The sequence below is a fragment of the Temnothorax curvispinosus genome, unplaced genomic scaffold (genome assembly GCF_003070985.1).
Source record: "Temnothorax curvispinosus isolate PA1 unplaced genomic scaffold, ASM307098v1 QBEX01008653.1, whole genome shotgun sequence".
Taxonomy (NCBI): domain Eukaryota; kingdom Metazoa; phylum Arthropoda; class Insecta; order Hymenoptera; family Formicidae; genus Temnothorax; species Temnothorax curvispinosus.
This window is the reverse complement of record NW_020218433.1, coordinates 45001-58463: the sequence shown is the minus strand read 5'-3', so window position 1 is coordinate 58463 and position 13463 is coordinate 45001. Positions and strand designations below refer to the sequence as shown.

At 38.5% G+C, this 13463-nt stretch overlaps 1 protein-coding gene across 1 annotated transcript in view; it reads left to right on the top strand.

Moving 5' to 3' along the window:
• LOC112458091 (serine/threonine-protein kinase SIK3-like) overlaps positions 1 to 13463 on the top strand; it is a 139763-nt gene that overhangs the window by 110877 nt on the left and 15423 nt on the right. Inside the window, exon 8 of the mRNA XM_025021527.1 lies at positions 8540 to 8761. Coding sequence (XP_024877295.1) covers positions 8540 to 8761 — 222 coding nt within the window. The remainder of the gene's footprint in view (positions 1 to 8539; positions 8762 to 13463) is intronic.

The window sequence follows — 13463 nt, the reverse complement described above, 5'->3', positions numbered from 1 at the left end:
GGATAAATTAGGCGAGAGTTTAGAGGGAAATAGGAGGTGAGGTAGGCGCTAAACTGATAGAAAGGTAGGAAGAATAACTTAAATTTAGGACAGGATAATAGATGTAGTAGGGAAATATTAAATAGTGAAGGAAAAGAGCGCTAAATGTGTTAAAGAGAGGAAGAGGTTAGGTGAGAGAAGGCGGGAGAATAACGACAATAACGTTGTGTGTTCCAAAAGAGAGTGAGATTTGCGTTACGCATAGAGTAGGTAGCGACATTATGCCCGATCTACAATAAGAAGTTGATCCGTCTACATTACGTAGAGTAAGCCTAAATTTAGTATTAAGAGAGGCGTAAGGAGTAAGAGTAAGGACGTAAGCGAAATGAATAATTTCCATTAGACGGAACAGTCTAGGCATATAGGCAGCGGTTAAGGCCTATCTACATAAGACGCAGAACACGAGTCGCAAGTCAGACACACACACGCAAGAACACACACGCACAGTCTACATGTCAATCTAACAAACAGGTTAGATTGACATGTAGACTGTGTGTGTGCTTGCGACTCGCGTTCTGCGTCTTATGTAGATAGGCCTTTAAGGAGATTGACTAGAAGAAGAGCACGCACGAGTGACGTACAGGATGGAGGGAGAGGCAGGCGAGAGTGAGAAGGTAGTAAAAAGGAATAAAGATGTGAATTTGGCTACAAATTTGGATAGTTTAAGTAGTGAGAAAACGGGTAAAGAAATTTTTGCCACACCAAAAGAAGAAAAAAGAGGAAAAGGAAGACTTACAAAGCAGGAGTTAAGAATGAGAGAAAGATCGAGCTCGACCAGCATACTGGAGTATGTGAGAAGTGAAAATAGTAGGGCATGTAAGCTAGCGAAAGCTAAGAGGAAAAGAGAGGAAAAAGAACAACTTGCGGAGGAAATTTTAAAGAGAGGTAACAAGACTGTGAGAACGCCGCCAGGAATAGACAAATCGAAGGAAGGAGTCGGTGCTGCAGGTAAGAAGAGAGAAGAGGAAGGAGATTTGTCAGTAACAAAGAAGAATGAAGAGGATGGTTCGTTGTTAGCAATCCTGAGAGACGAGATGAGGGACCTGAGGGACGAGATGAGAGAGAGGATGAGTGTCTTATTGTTAGAAGAGGGATGGAAAAAAAGAAGAAAGGATAGAGGAAAGGATGGATAAGCTAGAAGGGAGACTATCGAAGATCGAACAAAGGAGTGAAAACATAACGGAAGAGGCGACCGGCGGCAAAATGGAAGAGATTGTGGGAAAGGTGGCAGAGATGGTTAGGAAGAGAGAAAAAAATATGAAGGAAAGGAAGGAAAAGAAAAATAATCTAGTGATCAGAGGATTACATAAAGAGGAAAACAAGAGCTTAATGGACACAGCGGAGACGTTTCTTGAGAGGGAGTTTGGTGCAAAAGCGGGAGTAAAGAAGATGCGGTCAACAGGCAAAGAAGGAAGAGAGATAGTAATAGTTGAAATGGACTGCTGGGAATCGAAGGATAATATCATGAAGGAGAAGAAGAAGCTGGGAAGTAAGAGAATTTTCATTGATCACGACCTGACCTTTGAGGACAGAGAAGTGCAAAGACGGATAAAAGAGCAGGCATGGAAAAAAAAACAGAAGGAAAATGGGTGAAAATAGGTTATAGGAAGCTAGAGGTACAAGGTAGGAAGTATGTATGGAGCGAGGAAGAAAATAAGCTAATAGAAAAGAAAAATGTGTGGAGCGAGGAAGCAGGAAAACTAAGAGAAAATAAAAATTTCTAGATGGTTGCTAAGTTAGGAGAAGAAAACCAGCAAGTTATGGCATTCAAGATGACAATAGGCAAACAACATGAATGGAGGTCGGAAAGGTGAACCAGCTGAAGAATGAAAATAGGCGAAAGATAATTTTTTGGAATGTAGCGGGTATCGAGAGGCAGGACAAAGATTTTTGGAATTACATAGTAGGTTTCGATTATATTGGGTTATGTGAAACATGGTAAGAGGATAAGGGATGGGATAGAATTAAGGGTAGACTGCTGGAAACGCACAGCTGGAAAAACATTAACGCTGTAAGGGAAAAGAGGAAGGGTAGGGCGAAGGGAGGTTTACTAATAGGTATTAGAAAAGATTGGGGGTCAGAAGTGGAGAAAAATGAAAGTGTAATGATTATAGAAAGTATTGCGCGAACGAGAATAGTAAAAGAGGAAAAAGGACTAAATATTTTTACAGTATATAATGTAAGAGCAAAGAAAGATGTAGAAGAGATAATGGCGAAAATAATAGAGCAATGCGAAGGATGCGAAGGAGAGGATATTATTATAGAAGGCGACTTTAATATTAGAATAGGAAACTTAGGAGGGTGCAGGAAGGATTAATATGACTTTGAAAAGGAGAGTAAAGATAAAGTCATAGGAGATGGCGGTAGAAGTTTTGTGGATATGATAAATGAAAAAGGATAGTATTTTTTGAATGGATGTATAGAGGGGGATTGGGATGGGGAATATACGTATGTGGGTGCGAGAGGGTGCTTGGTAATCGATTATGCAATTGTAAACGATAGTGCGCAAGAACGAGTGTTGGAATTTAGAATAGGGGACAGGGTGGACTCGGATCATTTACCTCTGACCTTGTTACTGGAGGAAGAGGAGAATACGAGATAAATAGAGGGGTGGACAGAAGAGGAAGAAGAGGAACAGATTATGGCAAAGCAGATCATATGTTGGGACGAAGAGGCAAGGAAATTATACAGGGAGAGGACGGAGGTATGGAATGAAAACGAGGACCAGGAAATAGAGTCGGTGGATAGGAAATGGGAGAAAATAAAAAACTGGGTCCTTGGAGCCTTAGTTTATAAGGAAGTCAAGATAAAGAAAAAAAAGGAAACTAGGGCACAAAGATTGGTGAGATAGGAGCTGCACCAGAAAGAAGAGGGAGGTGAAAAGAAAGTACAGAAGATGGAGAAGTGGAAAGGGAAGTAAGGAAGACTATTTGGAAGGAAAGAAATGCCTGAAGGGGTGGTTAAAGAGGAAACGGATGGAGAAGAGAGAGAAGGAAGAAGAGGAATTAAGAAATTTGAAGGACGAAAAGAAAATTTGGAACTACATAAACAGAAGAAAGAAGAAAGAATGGAAAGAGAATAATATTCCGAAAGAGAACTGGAGAAGTTACTTCATGGAGTTGTTAGGTGGGTCCGAGATGGAAATAAGGGAAGAGGCGTTGGAGGTGCGTGACATGGGAACAGAAGAAAGAAATGAGGAACAGGTTCAAGATACAGAAAGGGAGTTGCAAGAAGAGGAGATAGTGAGGGCAGTTAGGAACATGAAGTTAGGCAAAGCTGCAGGTGTCGATGGAATTCTAATGGAAGCATGACGGTATGGTGGTGCAGCAGTAAGAAGAGGTCTAACTGATCTGTTGAAGCTCATTTGGAAGGAAAGTAAAATTCCGACCGAATGGCGAAAAAGTATAGTTGTCCCCCTACATAAAAGGGGGGATAAAGAGAGAGCAGACAACTATCGAGGGATCTCTATGCTGTGCACTGCATACAAAGTATATGTAGAAATTCTAAAGAACAGATTGGAGGAAATAATGGAGATGAAAGGAATGATACCTGACAGCAAGCCGGCTTTAGGAAAAGGAAGTCTACGATGGACAACATATTTATCTTGAACCATATAGTGCAAAGGAAGAAGGAGGAAGGTATGGCAATTGGGAAAGACAAGATTTTCGCAATATTTGTGGATTTAAGGGCAGCATTCGACGACGTTGACAGAGAAATTTTATGGAAGATAATGGAAGAGAAAGGAGTGTAATGCAGTTTAATAAACAGGATAAAAGAAATGTACAAAGAGACGGAGGTGACAATAAGAAAGAAGGATGGGTTCACAAGGTGCTTCAAGACGAAGAAAGGTGTAAGGCAGGGCTGTGTGATGAGTTCCGCCCTGTTCAATTTATACATTGCGGACATTGATAAAGCTTTAGAAATGCGTGGCATAGGAGGGATAGAGCTAGGAGGAGTGAGAGTGTGGTTATTAGCATACGCGGATGATATGGTTTTGGTAGCGAAAAACAGAGATGCTTTACTAGATATGATGAGCATGTTAAAAATATTTAAAAAAAAAAGGAAACTAGAATTAAGTACAGAAAAAACTAAAGTGTTGGTATTTAATAGTAAAGGTAAAAAAGGTAGGAAGACATGGAAATAGAGCGATAAAATAATAGAGGAAGTAGAAACGTTCAAATATCTGGAATTTACGTTTAATAGGAAAGGTAATTATGTCGATCATATAAAAGAACTGAATAGGAAAGGAAGGATCGCTGCAAGTAGGGTCTAGGGTTTAGGAGAAAAATTATGCAAAGATGATTTTAATAGGAGATGGATGCTTTTTAAGTACCTACTAAAAAGTGTAATGGAATACGGAGCAAAGGTATGGGAGTGGAGTGAAAAAAAGGAGTTAGAAAAAGTCATGTTGGATTATGTAAGATGGGTATTTAGACTAGATTTTTGCACACCGAGGTATGTAATACTAAGGAAACTAGGATTAGAGAAACTAAAAATTTGTTGGGGTATAAGAGCCATGAGGTACGAGAAAAGAGGCAGAGAGAAAAAAGACGGAAGTTTAGTAAAGGCATGTTGGGATGAAAAAGACATAATGGCTAAAAAGAAAAAGGATTTATGTAATCTGGAACGAGAAAGATTTTATAGTAACAATGGTTGGAGCTCTGAAGTAATAAAAGAATTAAATAATGAAGGTAAAAATACTGAAGGCTTAGTAAGAATAAGGGAACAGGACAATCAAGGGCAAATAATAAACAGTAAAATAGCAGAGGCAAGGTGTAATACAAGGTACAAAGAGATAGAGGCGAGAAACAAGACACCCAGTTATTTATTAAAAGCTAACTTGGATAAAGTAAAAACAGGAGATGAGATTAGAGCGATGGTAAAATTAAGGTGCGGCAATTTAGAGGACACAAATAAATATTGGCTGGATGAAGACGATATAAAGTGTAGATTATGCAAGATAGGTAGGGACAACTTAGAGCATTACATAAGCGAGTGCAATATCATAAGTATGTGGTTTGAGAATCTAGATAGGAATAACAAAGAAATATTAGTGAATATATACGATAACAAATTTAGAATGGAAAAAGGAAAGGTGTTAAATAGATTATGGAAAAGGAGAGAGGAATGCTATAAAAAAGATAGGATAAAGGAAAAGAAAAAAAAGAGGAAGAGATAAGTTAGGAAGGAGCGTGAGTAGGGACAGTAATGGAAACAGCTTTAGAGCGGTTGTAAATAACAATGTATAGCGGTGGATATGTAAAGAAGAAAAATGGATGATGTGTGGATGGATGAATAACGGATATGCTTTATTTGTATTTTATCGCCCTAAAGGTATGGTTTTCAAAGTCAAAAGAGCTTTTTTACTTTTTCGCGTATAACTTTTAAACTACAAGAGATAAAGAAAAATGTTTAGAATAAAAGTTTAATGGTAAATTAAGGCTCCTGGTCCCTGAGCCGAAAACTCCGCGGTGACGGTGGCAACGTACCGTCGCGGTAGAAATAAGAACCATCTCCTCTCACTCTCTCCAATGGAGAATAAGCGAGAAATGTTGAGAATTGATACGTTGATTATTCTTGCGTAGTATCTTGAACGTAGTACATTCCTAGCAAATCTGAAGAACTCGAAGTATTTTCGAAGTGTGCTGAAGCGATTTGTAATGTTATTTTAAGCAAATATTTTTTTATTTGGAAATACCACGCAAGAATTTTTGACGTGTCGTTTTCTCGCTTCTGACGTCACGATTCAACATGGCCGCGGCAGGTACCCAGGAGCCTTAAGGTCTACAATGTAACATAAATAAAAATTTAAAAAAATTTTGTTTATGTCACTTTGTAGAACTTAACTTATCATTGGACTTTTATTCTAAACATTTTTTTTCTATTACTTGTACTTTAAGAGTTGCGATATCCTAAAAAATGGAAGCTCTTTTTTGAAGTTGAAAATATTATAGTAAGCACAATATGAAGCATATAAATTATTCATATTAAGTTGCTATACATATCCACAAAAATTCATCCAAATTGAAAAGTTTGGGTATTTCCTTATTAGTATACATAGAAAATAAGATTATCTCCTTGTAACATTGTATCTCTTGCAGATAAGTGATAATGGAATAGGACTATACAATTAATAAGTTGATAGACATATTAACAGGTAAAAGAGACATATTAAGGCTCCTGGTCCCTGAGCCGAGAACTCTGCGTTGACGGTGGCGACGTACTGTCGCGGCAGAAATCAGAACTCTCTCCAATGGAGAATTCTGTCCTTTGTGACATGTTGACAACCTATTTTGTTGTGCATGCTATTTTTTTATTATTCGCTCTGTGCTTGTGCTCTAACGTTTAACGTATTCGTGAAAGTCGTAAAATTGACCGAAAAGTAAAATTTGCATGCGGAAGGAACGTTTTCACCTCCTTTCGACAGTCGTTAAACGGTTGTTTCTCCCGTATGTTTAGGCTGCGTTTTATGGTTGTTTGTTTATTGTCGAGGGAAAAGGATAGTTTTCGGTCAATTTCGGAAGTGTTCTGAAACGATCTATAGTGATGTTTTATTGAAATGTCTTTTTATTTGAAAATGGCATGCACAACAAAATTGGGTGTTTTCCTCGCCTCGATAGTAAGAATCCAATATGGCCGCGGTGACCATCCAGGAGCCTTAAAACTTGAATAAATAAGAAGGAAAAGGATTGCTAAACAAAAGGTAATGGAAGAAGAATATACGAGTAATATCAAGAGACACGGTAGTGGAAAATTTTTTTGTGTGGAGCAAACTGGGCTCCGTCTTTCGAAAAGAGACGTTAAGCCGTTGGTCCAAAGGGTTAAATGAGAGGAGAAGGATAGTATTGGATGAGAATTGAATAAAGGGTTGGGAACGTCCCTACAAAACGCCTGGCAACCGTGAGGGGAGTCAATAAACGTATTTATCTTTTTTTTTACTAGTATTGACGATAGGCCTTTGATAAAACTAGTTTTGACTAATTAAATCGAGTATTGATAGAATTCAGGTTCTAACGGTAATATATATAATACGGCGTGAAACTGCTATGATACGGACATCAACGGAGAAAATTTACTGGAAGCAGCAGAAAATGCAAATATGATATATCTCAACACATAATGACATAATGACACAGTTAGGAGAATCAAGATAATGACCATTCAATATTGATTTGGTTTTTTGTACATACCTGATATTTGCGGAATATCAATAGATTAAAGACATATGGTTTAAATTATTATCCAATAACGATTTCACTAAACACAAGAGAGAATAAAAAGTCATAGTAAACTTACAAACAAAATTATAGCGAAAAAAAAAACAAAGTAAGATGAATACTATAATAGTTACTTGTTACACAAATAACTATTTTTTCTCGCACGGATGGCCGATTTCGCACGCGCGAGAGATTTCTCACTCGAAGCCGTGCGGGAATGAGATATTCCCGCACGGGTTTGAGTGGGGAATTTCTCGCGTGGGAAATTGGCTATTTGTCGCACAGATGGCGCGCGCGGAATGGGCCACTTTCCACGCACGTGTGATATAAAGTACTAAAAAGCCAACCATGGATAATACAGAAAAAACTAATAATTTAATTACATTAAAAGAGAAATATAATACGGTAATAAAATATATATAAGATTCTGTTCTCTTGACATCTGGAAAGAGGAATATCAGAATTTGTTGGAAGAGGATTGAAAACATCTTTTTACACCATCGAAATAATTTCGATAGAAACAATACATACAGGAAGATAAAGAAATAAATGTCAAGTCACCTGTAGGATACAAAGGCTGGATTCGTCTTGACGCTTTCAACGCTATAAGCATTATTCTACACTGAAAAAAGGTTTTAGTTATAATAACCAAGGGTTGATGAAATAGCTTCAAGTAAAGGGTTTAGTGATTATGACGAAATAATTTGGTTAATATTAACAAATTTCTTCATTATTTGTAATCAATATTTTGTTATTAAATACGAGCGGTAGCTAATTTTTATTAAAATTGTATGCGGACACATACACATATTTCTTTGCATCACGCAATACATGCATCGGCAGAAATGGTGTGGCCCTTGGCGGTAAGATTATTTATATAAGCACACACATACCTAGCCGCCACGATAATTATGCCGGTGCGTGTACATATACGCATGCATGCATGTGTGTATGGTGCACAATATAAAATATAACATGTGACATATCTCACACGAAAAGATTTTTGTATTTAGTATCAACGTCTTTCTTATTTCAAGAAGAATAGCTTAAATAAATTTATCATTAAGTTTTTTTATGCGAATTAGATAGATAATTTTTAATTTATACATACGTTCGCGCGCGCGCGCACACACACACAAACACACACGCGCACGCACACGCACACACACACACGCACACGCACACGCACACGCGCGCGCGCGAACGTGTCTGCACCATAGCGCGCTCCCCGAACGCAGCCATTATGTTGAGAAAAGTATTTCTAATATTTACATTAATTTCAGTAAGTAATAGGGATTCGTATAAGGAACCAAGCAGCCATGTTGCTACTGAAAGATACTCACCTGTTCGTCGGGCATCGGAAGGATCGGGTGCTCCTGGGCCAGGCATTCAAGCACTTCAACAAGAATATCAACAGTTACAGAGATTAGCATCACCTTCACATAGCCCTGCGAGTATTCCGGGTTCTCCTGTACACGAAAGAGGTGTAGCAGCAATTACGCAAGGTATTTATTTTTTATAGAATATTTTGCTAATTTAATATACAACGTGCCTTATCATTATTTTTTTATTGCAAATTTTCGGCTTATTAATTGTTCAGTAATGTTAACTGATAGTTATCAGTTTATTTTTATAATAAGTAAGTTTGACAACAAACAATTAATTTAATATATTGAAAAGATTTATATTTATCTATTAAAAAGTACGCAATTTTATATAATTGGCATAATATTATTAATAATTCATTATTATAAAAATATCTTATGCTATACAAGACTAGGGGCTGTTATTTTTGTCAACTTCGAAGCTTCGAATATCGAATCCTTCGAAGCAAATTACCAGCCCTAATTTCGGTACCCGTACGATGCAGGTACCCGTATCGACGCGGGTATAACAGCGTATGCTATAGATCTGTATATTATACGGAGACGCGTATATGCAGAGTAATAAAACATATATTTTCACATGCTTCAAAAATGTATGAAAGAATGCTTATATTAACCGTCCGTTCTTTCGGTACCTTTTTAGTGCATACGTGGGTCTGTCATGTTCAACACTATTTTCCCTACCTTAAAGTACTTTAAAAAATCTGAAAAAATTTACAAAACATCTGTTTACATTGTAGTTAACGATTTTATAGTCTTTTAATAAACATCGTTTATTTAATATTTTACCTTTAATAAACTTTGAATAAAATTAGCAAAATTATTACTTACAAAAAAGATTATGTCTAGTGTATACGTGGGTCTGAGACGTCCGTGCGAGATTTGACTTGCTCGGTATTCGGAGATATATTAATCTTTCGTAACAGCTTTGAGTCCCTTTTGAGTCTCTTCTCCCACTTATTTTTTTAAGCAGGTGAGCCAGACAGGCAGGCTTCCCAGTTTTACAGTTAGTAGTAGTAGTAGTAAGCGGGGGGTTCTACTTGAGCCCCCGATGGCACCTAGATCCTAAGATCCTTTGTACCTCCCGCTCTTTCTTTGCTAGGTGTTTTGGGGCCAGCTCTTAGCCTAGTACCAGGTTTATCAGGTCTGTCACCCTAGCACTTTTCCAAAATCTTAGTGTCTTTAGGTACTTTAGTCCTAAGCTTTTGGGGGTCTTAATTAATTGCCTACGATGGCACCGTTTCTTCGCACGAGCCACTCGTGCGGTGGGGCGCAGTCTGAAATATACTGGTGGAAAAAATTTCCGTGTTCAGGTGGACTCGAACCCGATACTTCGGGGTTATGAGTCTGGCGCTTTCTCACTAGACCACACTGCGCCCCTCAGTTTTACAGTTACGAGCAGATATTATTTTGGCTCGGCGTCCGACAGATCAATATATTGTCGAATACCGAGCAAGTATACGCGTCTCCGTGTAATATACAGATATCTGTAGCATACGCTGTTATACCCGCGTCGATACCCGTATTCACGCGGGTATAGCGGGTATCCGTAATATTGACACGGGTACCCGCATTGTACGGGTAGGGAAGACCGAGGCGAAGTCGGCCATTTTTTTCGGTGTCAATTTTTAACAACAAAATAAATCATTTTAGTGAAATATAGTATACCATTGTTGTTTAAAACGTACAAGCTCGCGCAGGAGCCTGGTCTCAAGATTTACAGAATAGGGAACGACATTTATTTTCTAGTTACGTCGGTAAAGAGATTGTGTATTTCCATGTTAGTTATGTCTTAATAAACGAATATATCGTAATAAAATGTTAGACAGAGAACACATAGCATAAATACAAAATAAGATAATGTTGAATTATCCATGCATAATCCTTTCTCATTTGTCACTACAATAAGTTAATCTCTCATCATAAATGATTGTAAGAAGACAGAATTCCATTATTTTTGTATCTTGATCAGAGAAAACAGTCAAGTGGTTTCAATACTTATGTCTGTTGTAAGAAAGGATCATGTAAGTTAAACATATTATTCAAAACACATTACATAAATATAGCAAGAATATACAAAGCATAAATGAATTGAAGTACTGTGTCAACTAGTAATTCGTCGAAAATAATCCTTAGAGGTATATATATCTCTTACTTAACAAGTAAGCAAATAAACATATGTAAAGTAAAGCATTCGAGAGAATGTTTAGGCTTATATAAATATTATGTGAGATTCTGTAACTTCAATATAGTGCACTTTCTTTCTATTAATTGATACAGTAACTTCCGCAGTCAATCCAGTTATATAAATATTTCAAGTGAGTAGTATACATAATTCGATAAATGAAGAGCGAACTCAATTAAATGATAATTAACTTTTCGTATGTAATACGGTGTTTCGTAAACGTTAATAGCTGGCAAATAGCCACGGGTTGAATCGCAATATTCGTTAAGATAATACAGACTATGTGTGAATATCCGAATCACGTGTGCATCGATAATGCAAGTTAAATTACTACACATCGAGAATCAATGACTTTATTCGCGGGTTGCAACCATTCCAAATAACTTTAAGTTCTACTGAGCTCAGACAGATAATTGATTCCGGAATATTTAGTTAGCTACGTAGCCTTTATGCGAGGATACAATCCGTCGCCCCGTGTTTTATGCGAGGACGATATCCATCGCTCCGTGCTTTATGCGAGGACGATATTCATCGCTCCGTGCTTTATGCGAGGACGATATCCATCGCCCCGTGCTTTATGCGAGGACGATATCCATCGCACCGTGCTTTCTCGAATTCTGCAATCAGACGATCGCATTTTATGATGACCTTGCGTTCATCATAATCCGCTTGAGAATTGCCGATCAATCTCGTATGTGATCTCTGAGTTACACGAGTTCGATATTTTACCTGAAAGCATCCGCCGGTGATAAATTGTAATGATGGTCATCGACCAAAACCGTAAGAACCTTCTCCAATGGATAAGATGGCCGCTTCGTTCCTTTTTAACGATGCCACGTCGCAATGTCCAAGATGGCCGCTTCGTTCCGTTTCAACGAGGCCACGTCGCAATGGCTAAGTTTGTCCTTCCTTCAGTCGGATCGAGCGAGGTACTTTCAATCGCCTCTGAGCAGGGCTGCAATGCCTCCTCTGATATTACGGAGACGTCCTCGTTCTTTCTGTCTCAGACTCAATAGTCTGGCGGATTTCAATCGCGTAGCAATTATACGAATATACGACGCCGATGTAAATGAACGCGACTGTACGCCTCGCTAGCCGGAAGACGAATACTTGTTCGGCGGGCTTCACGCCCGTCCCGACACTCTCACGCTTGCGCAGTATCGTCTTTTCGTACCGTTTTCCGGCGCTGGGGCGCAACGTGGTCGTCGCAGCGCTCGCGAAACACATAACGTTAAAGATAACTAGGGAACTGTAACACCGACGCCATCTGTGAGCATTCTACCGAATTGCCACTTACACCAACAATGTTCACATACACAATCTCTTCACGATTCTTATTACCCGTTTCTAACAATTGTAAAGAGTGAACCCTTGGTTACAAAATTTATATAGGCATTTTTGGTCTACGTCGCTTTGTTCAACCGGTATAAAGTAAAAACGACAAAGGTGCAAAAATCGAAAAGTCAAAATTCCCGGGGTAGAGTCGTGTCTTTATTCCTGGACTGGATTTTAAATAAAGATACATAATTTTGATCATAAAAAATAATAGAATACACTTTATTCATTGTTTTTTTAGTAGAAAAATGGAAAGCGGAAAATAATTTCAAGAAAATCAATTTTTTTTTCGCTAACAGTTAAAGCATGTAAAAACGGAGTCTGACGAGCGCACGCACTCGTTGTGTGCCTTACGCCTGCACGAAATGTACTGTTTTTCATCAGCCCTGTTTTCTATTATCTCTGAGCATACGCAGCGCATATTATTTAGCTTCCTTGACTTCGTTTTGGCTTGGAAACGACTTCGCCCCGAACACAAGTTTTAGGTTTGGTCGCTTATAAAATAATAGAAATCAATGAAAATAAAAAAACTGCACTGGATTCGTGTTTAGCATGCATTACTCTTTAGAATCACTTACTTTGAGATTCGGAAAGACAATAATAATTAAGATGATAAAATGCATCATTCAAGGCCAGCAATGGCCTTAAAGGTTATATCACAGATAATGTTAATCCTTTGGACCAACGGCTTAACGTCTCTTTCCGAAAAACGCGGAGCCCAGTTTTGTGCTCCGCACAAGAGGCCTATCTTGCACGGAGGGCGCAGCTTTCGGAAAATAAATTCCATGTCTAGTGGACTCGAACCTGGTTCTTCAGATTACGAGTCTGGCACTCTACCACTAGACCACACTGCCGCCTCCAGTGTGGCACTACCGCGTCGATTAAGCCCAAGTTGAACGAAATCGGTGAGGAGGCCACTATTCTTCAGATTTACCGACAATAATACTTAAGATATTACAAACTTTCGACGCGGAAGAAATTTTACTTTCGACCTGCAAAAATACGTTTGCTTCGATCAAGAGACACGGCAGTGTCTCGCGCCAAATACGCGCGGAGCGAGACGCACCGTGACTCATTTACGCGAACGCACGAGTTGCGAGTAACCGAGATTTTGAGATCTCAATAACGAGTGAACGGATCAAGTTCTCAGTAGGCTTGATCGATAGCTTGGGTCGCTTTACAAATAAGAGTGTTTTTTTCCGCTACGTGCCCTACGAGCGGAGATATTACGATGCAAAGTCTGAAATGGTAAAATTTACAATTAAGATACGTCGTCGTCGCCGTACGGTTGTTTTTTTCGTC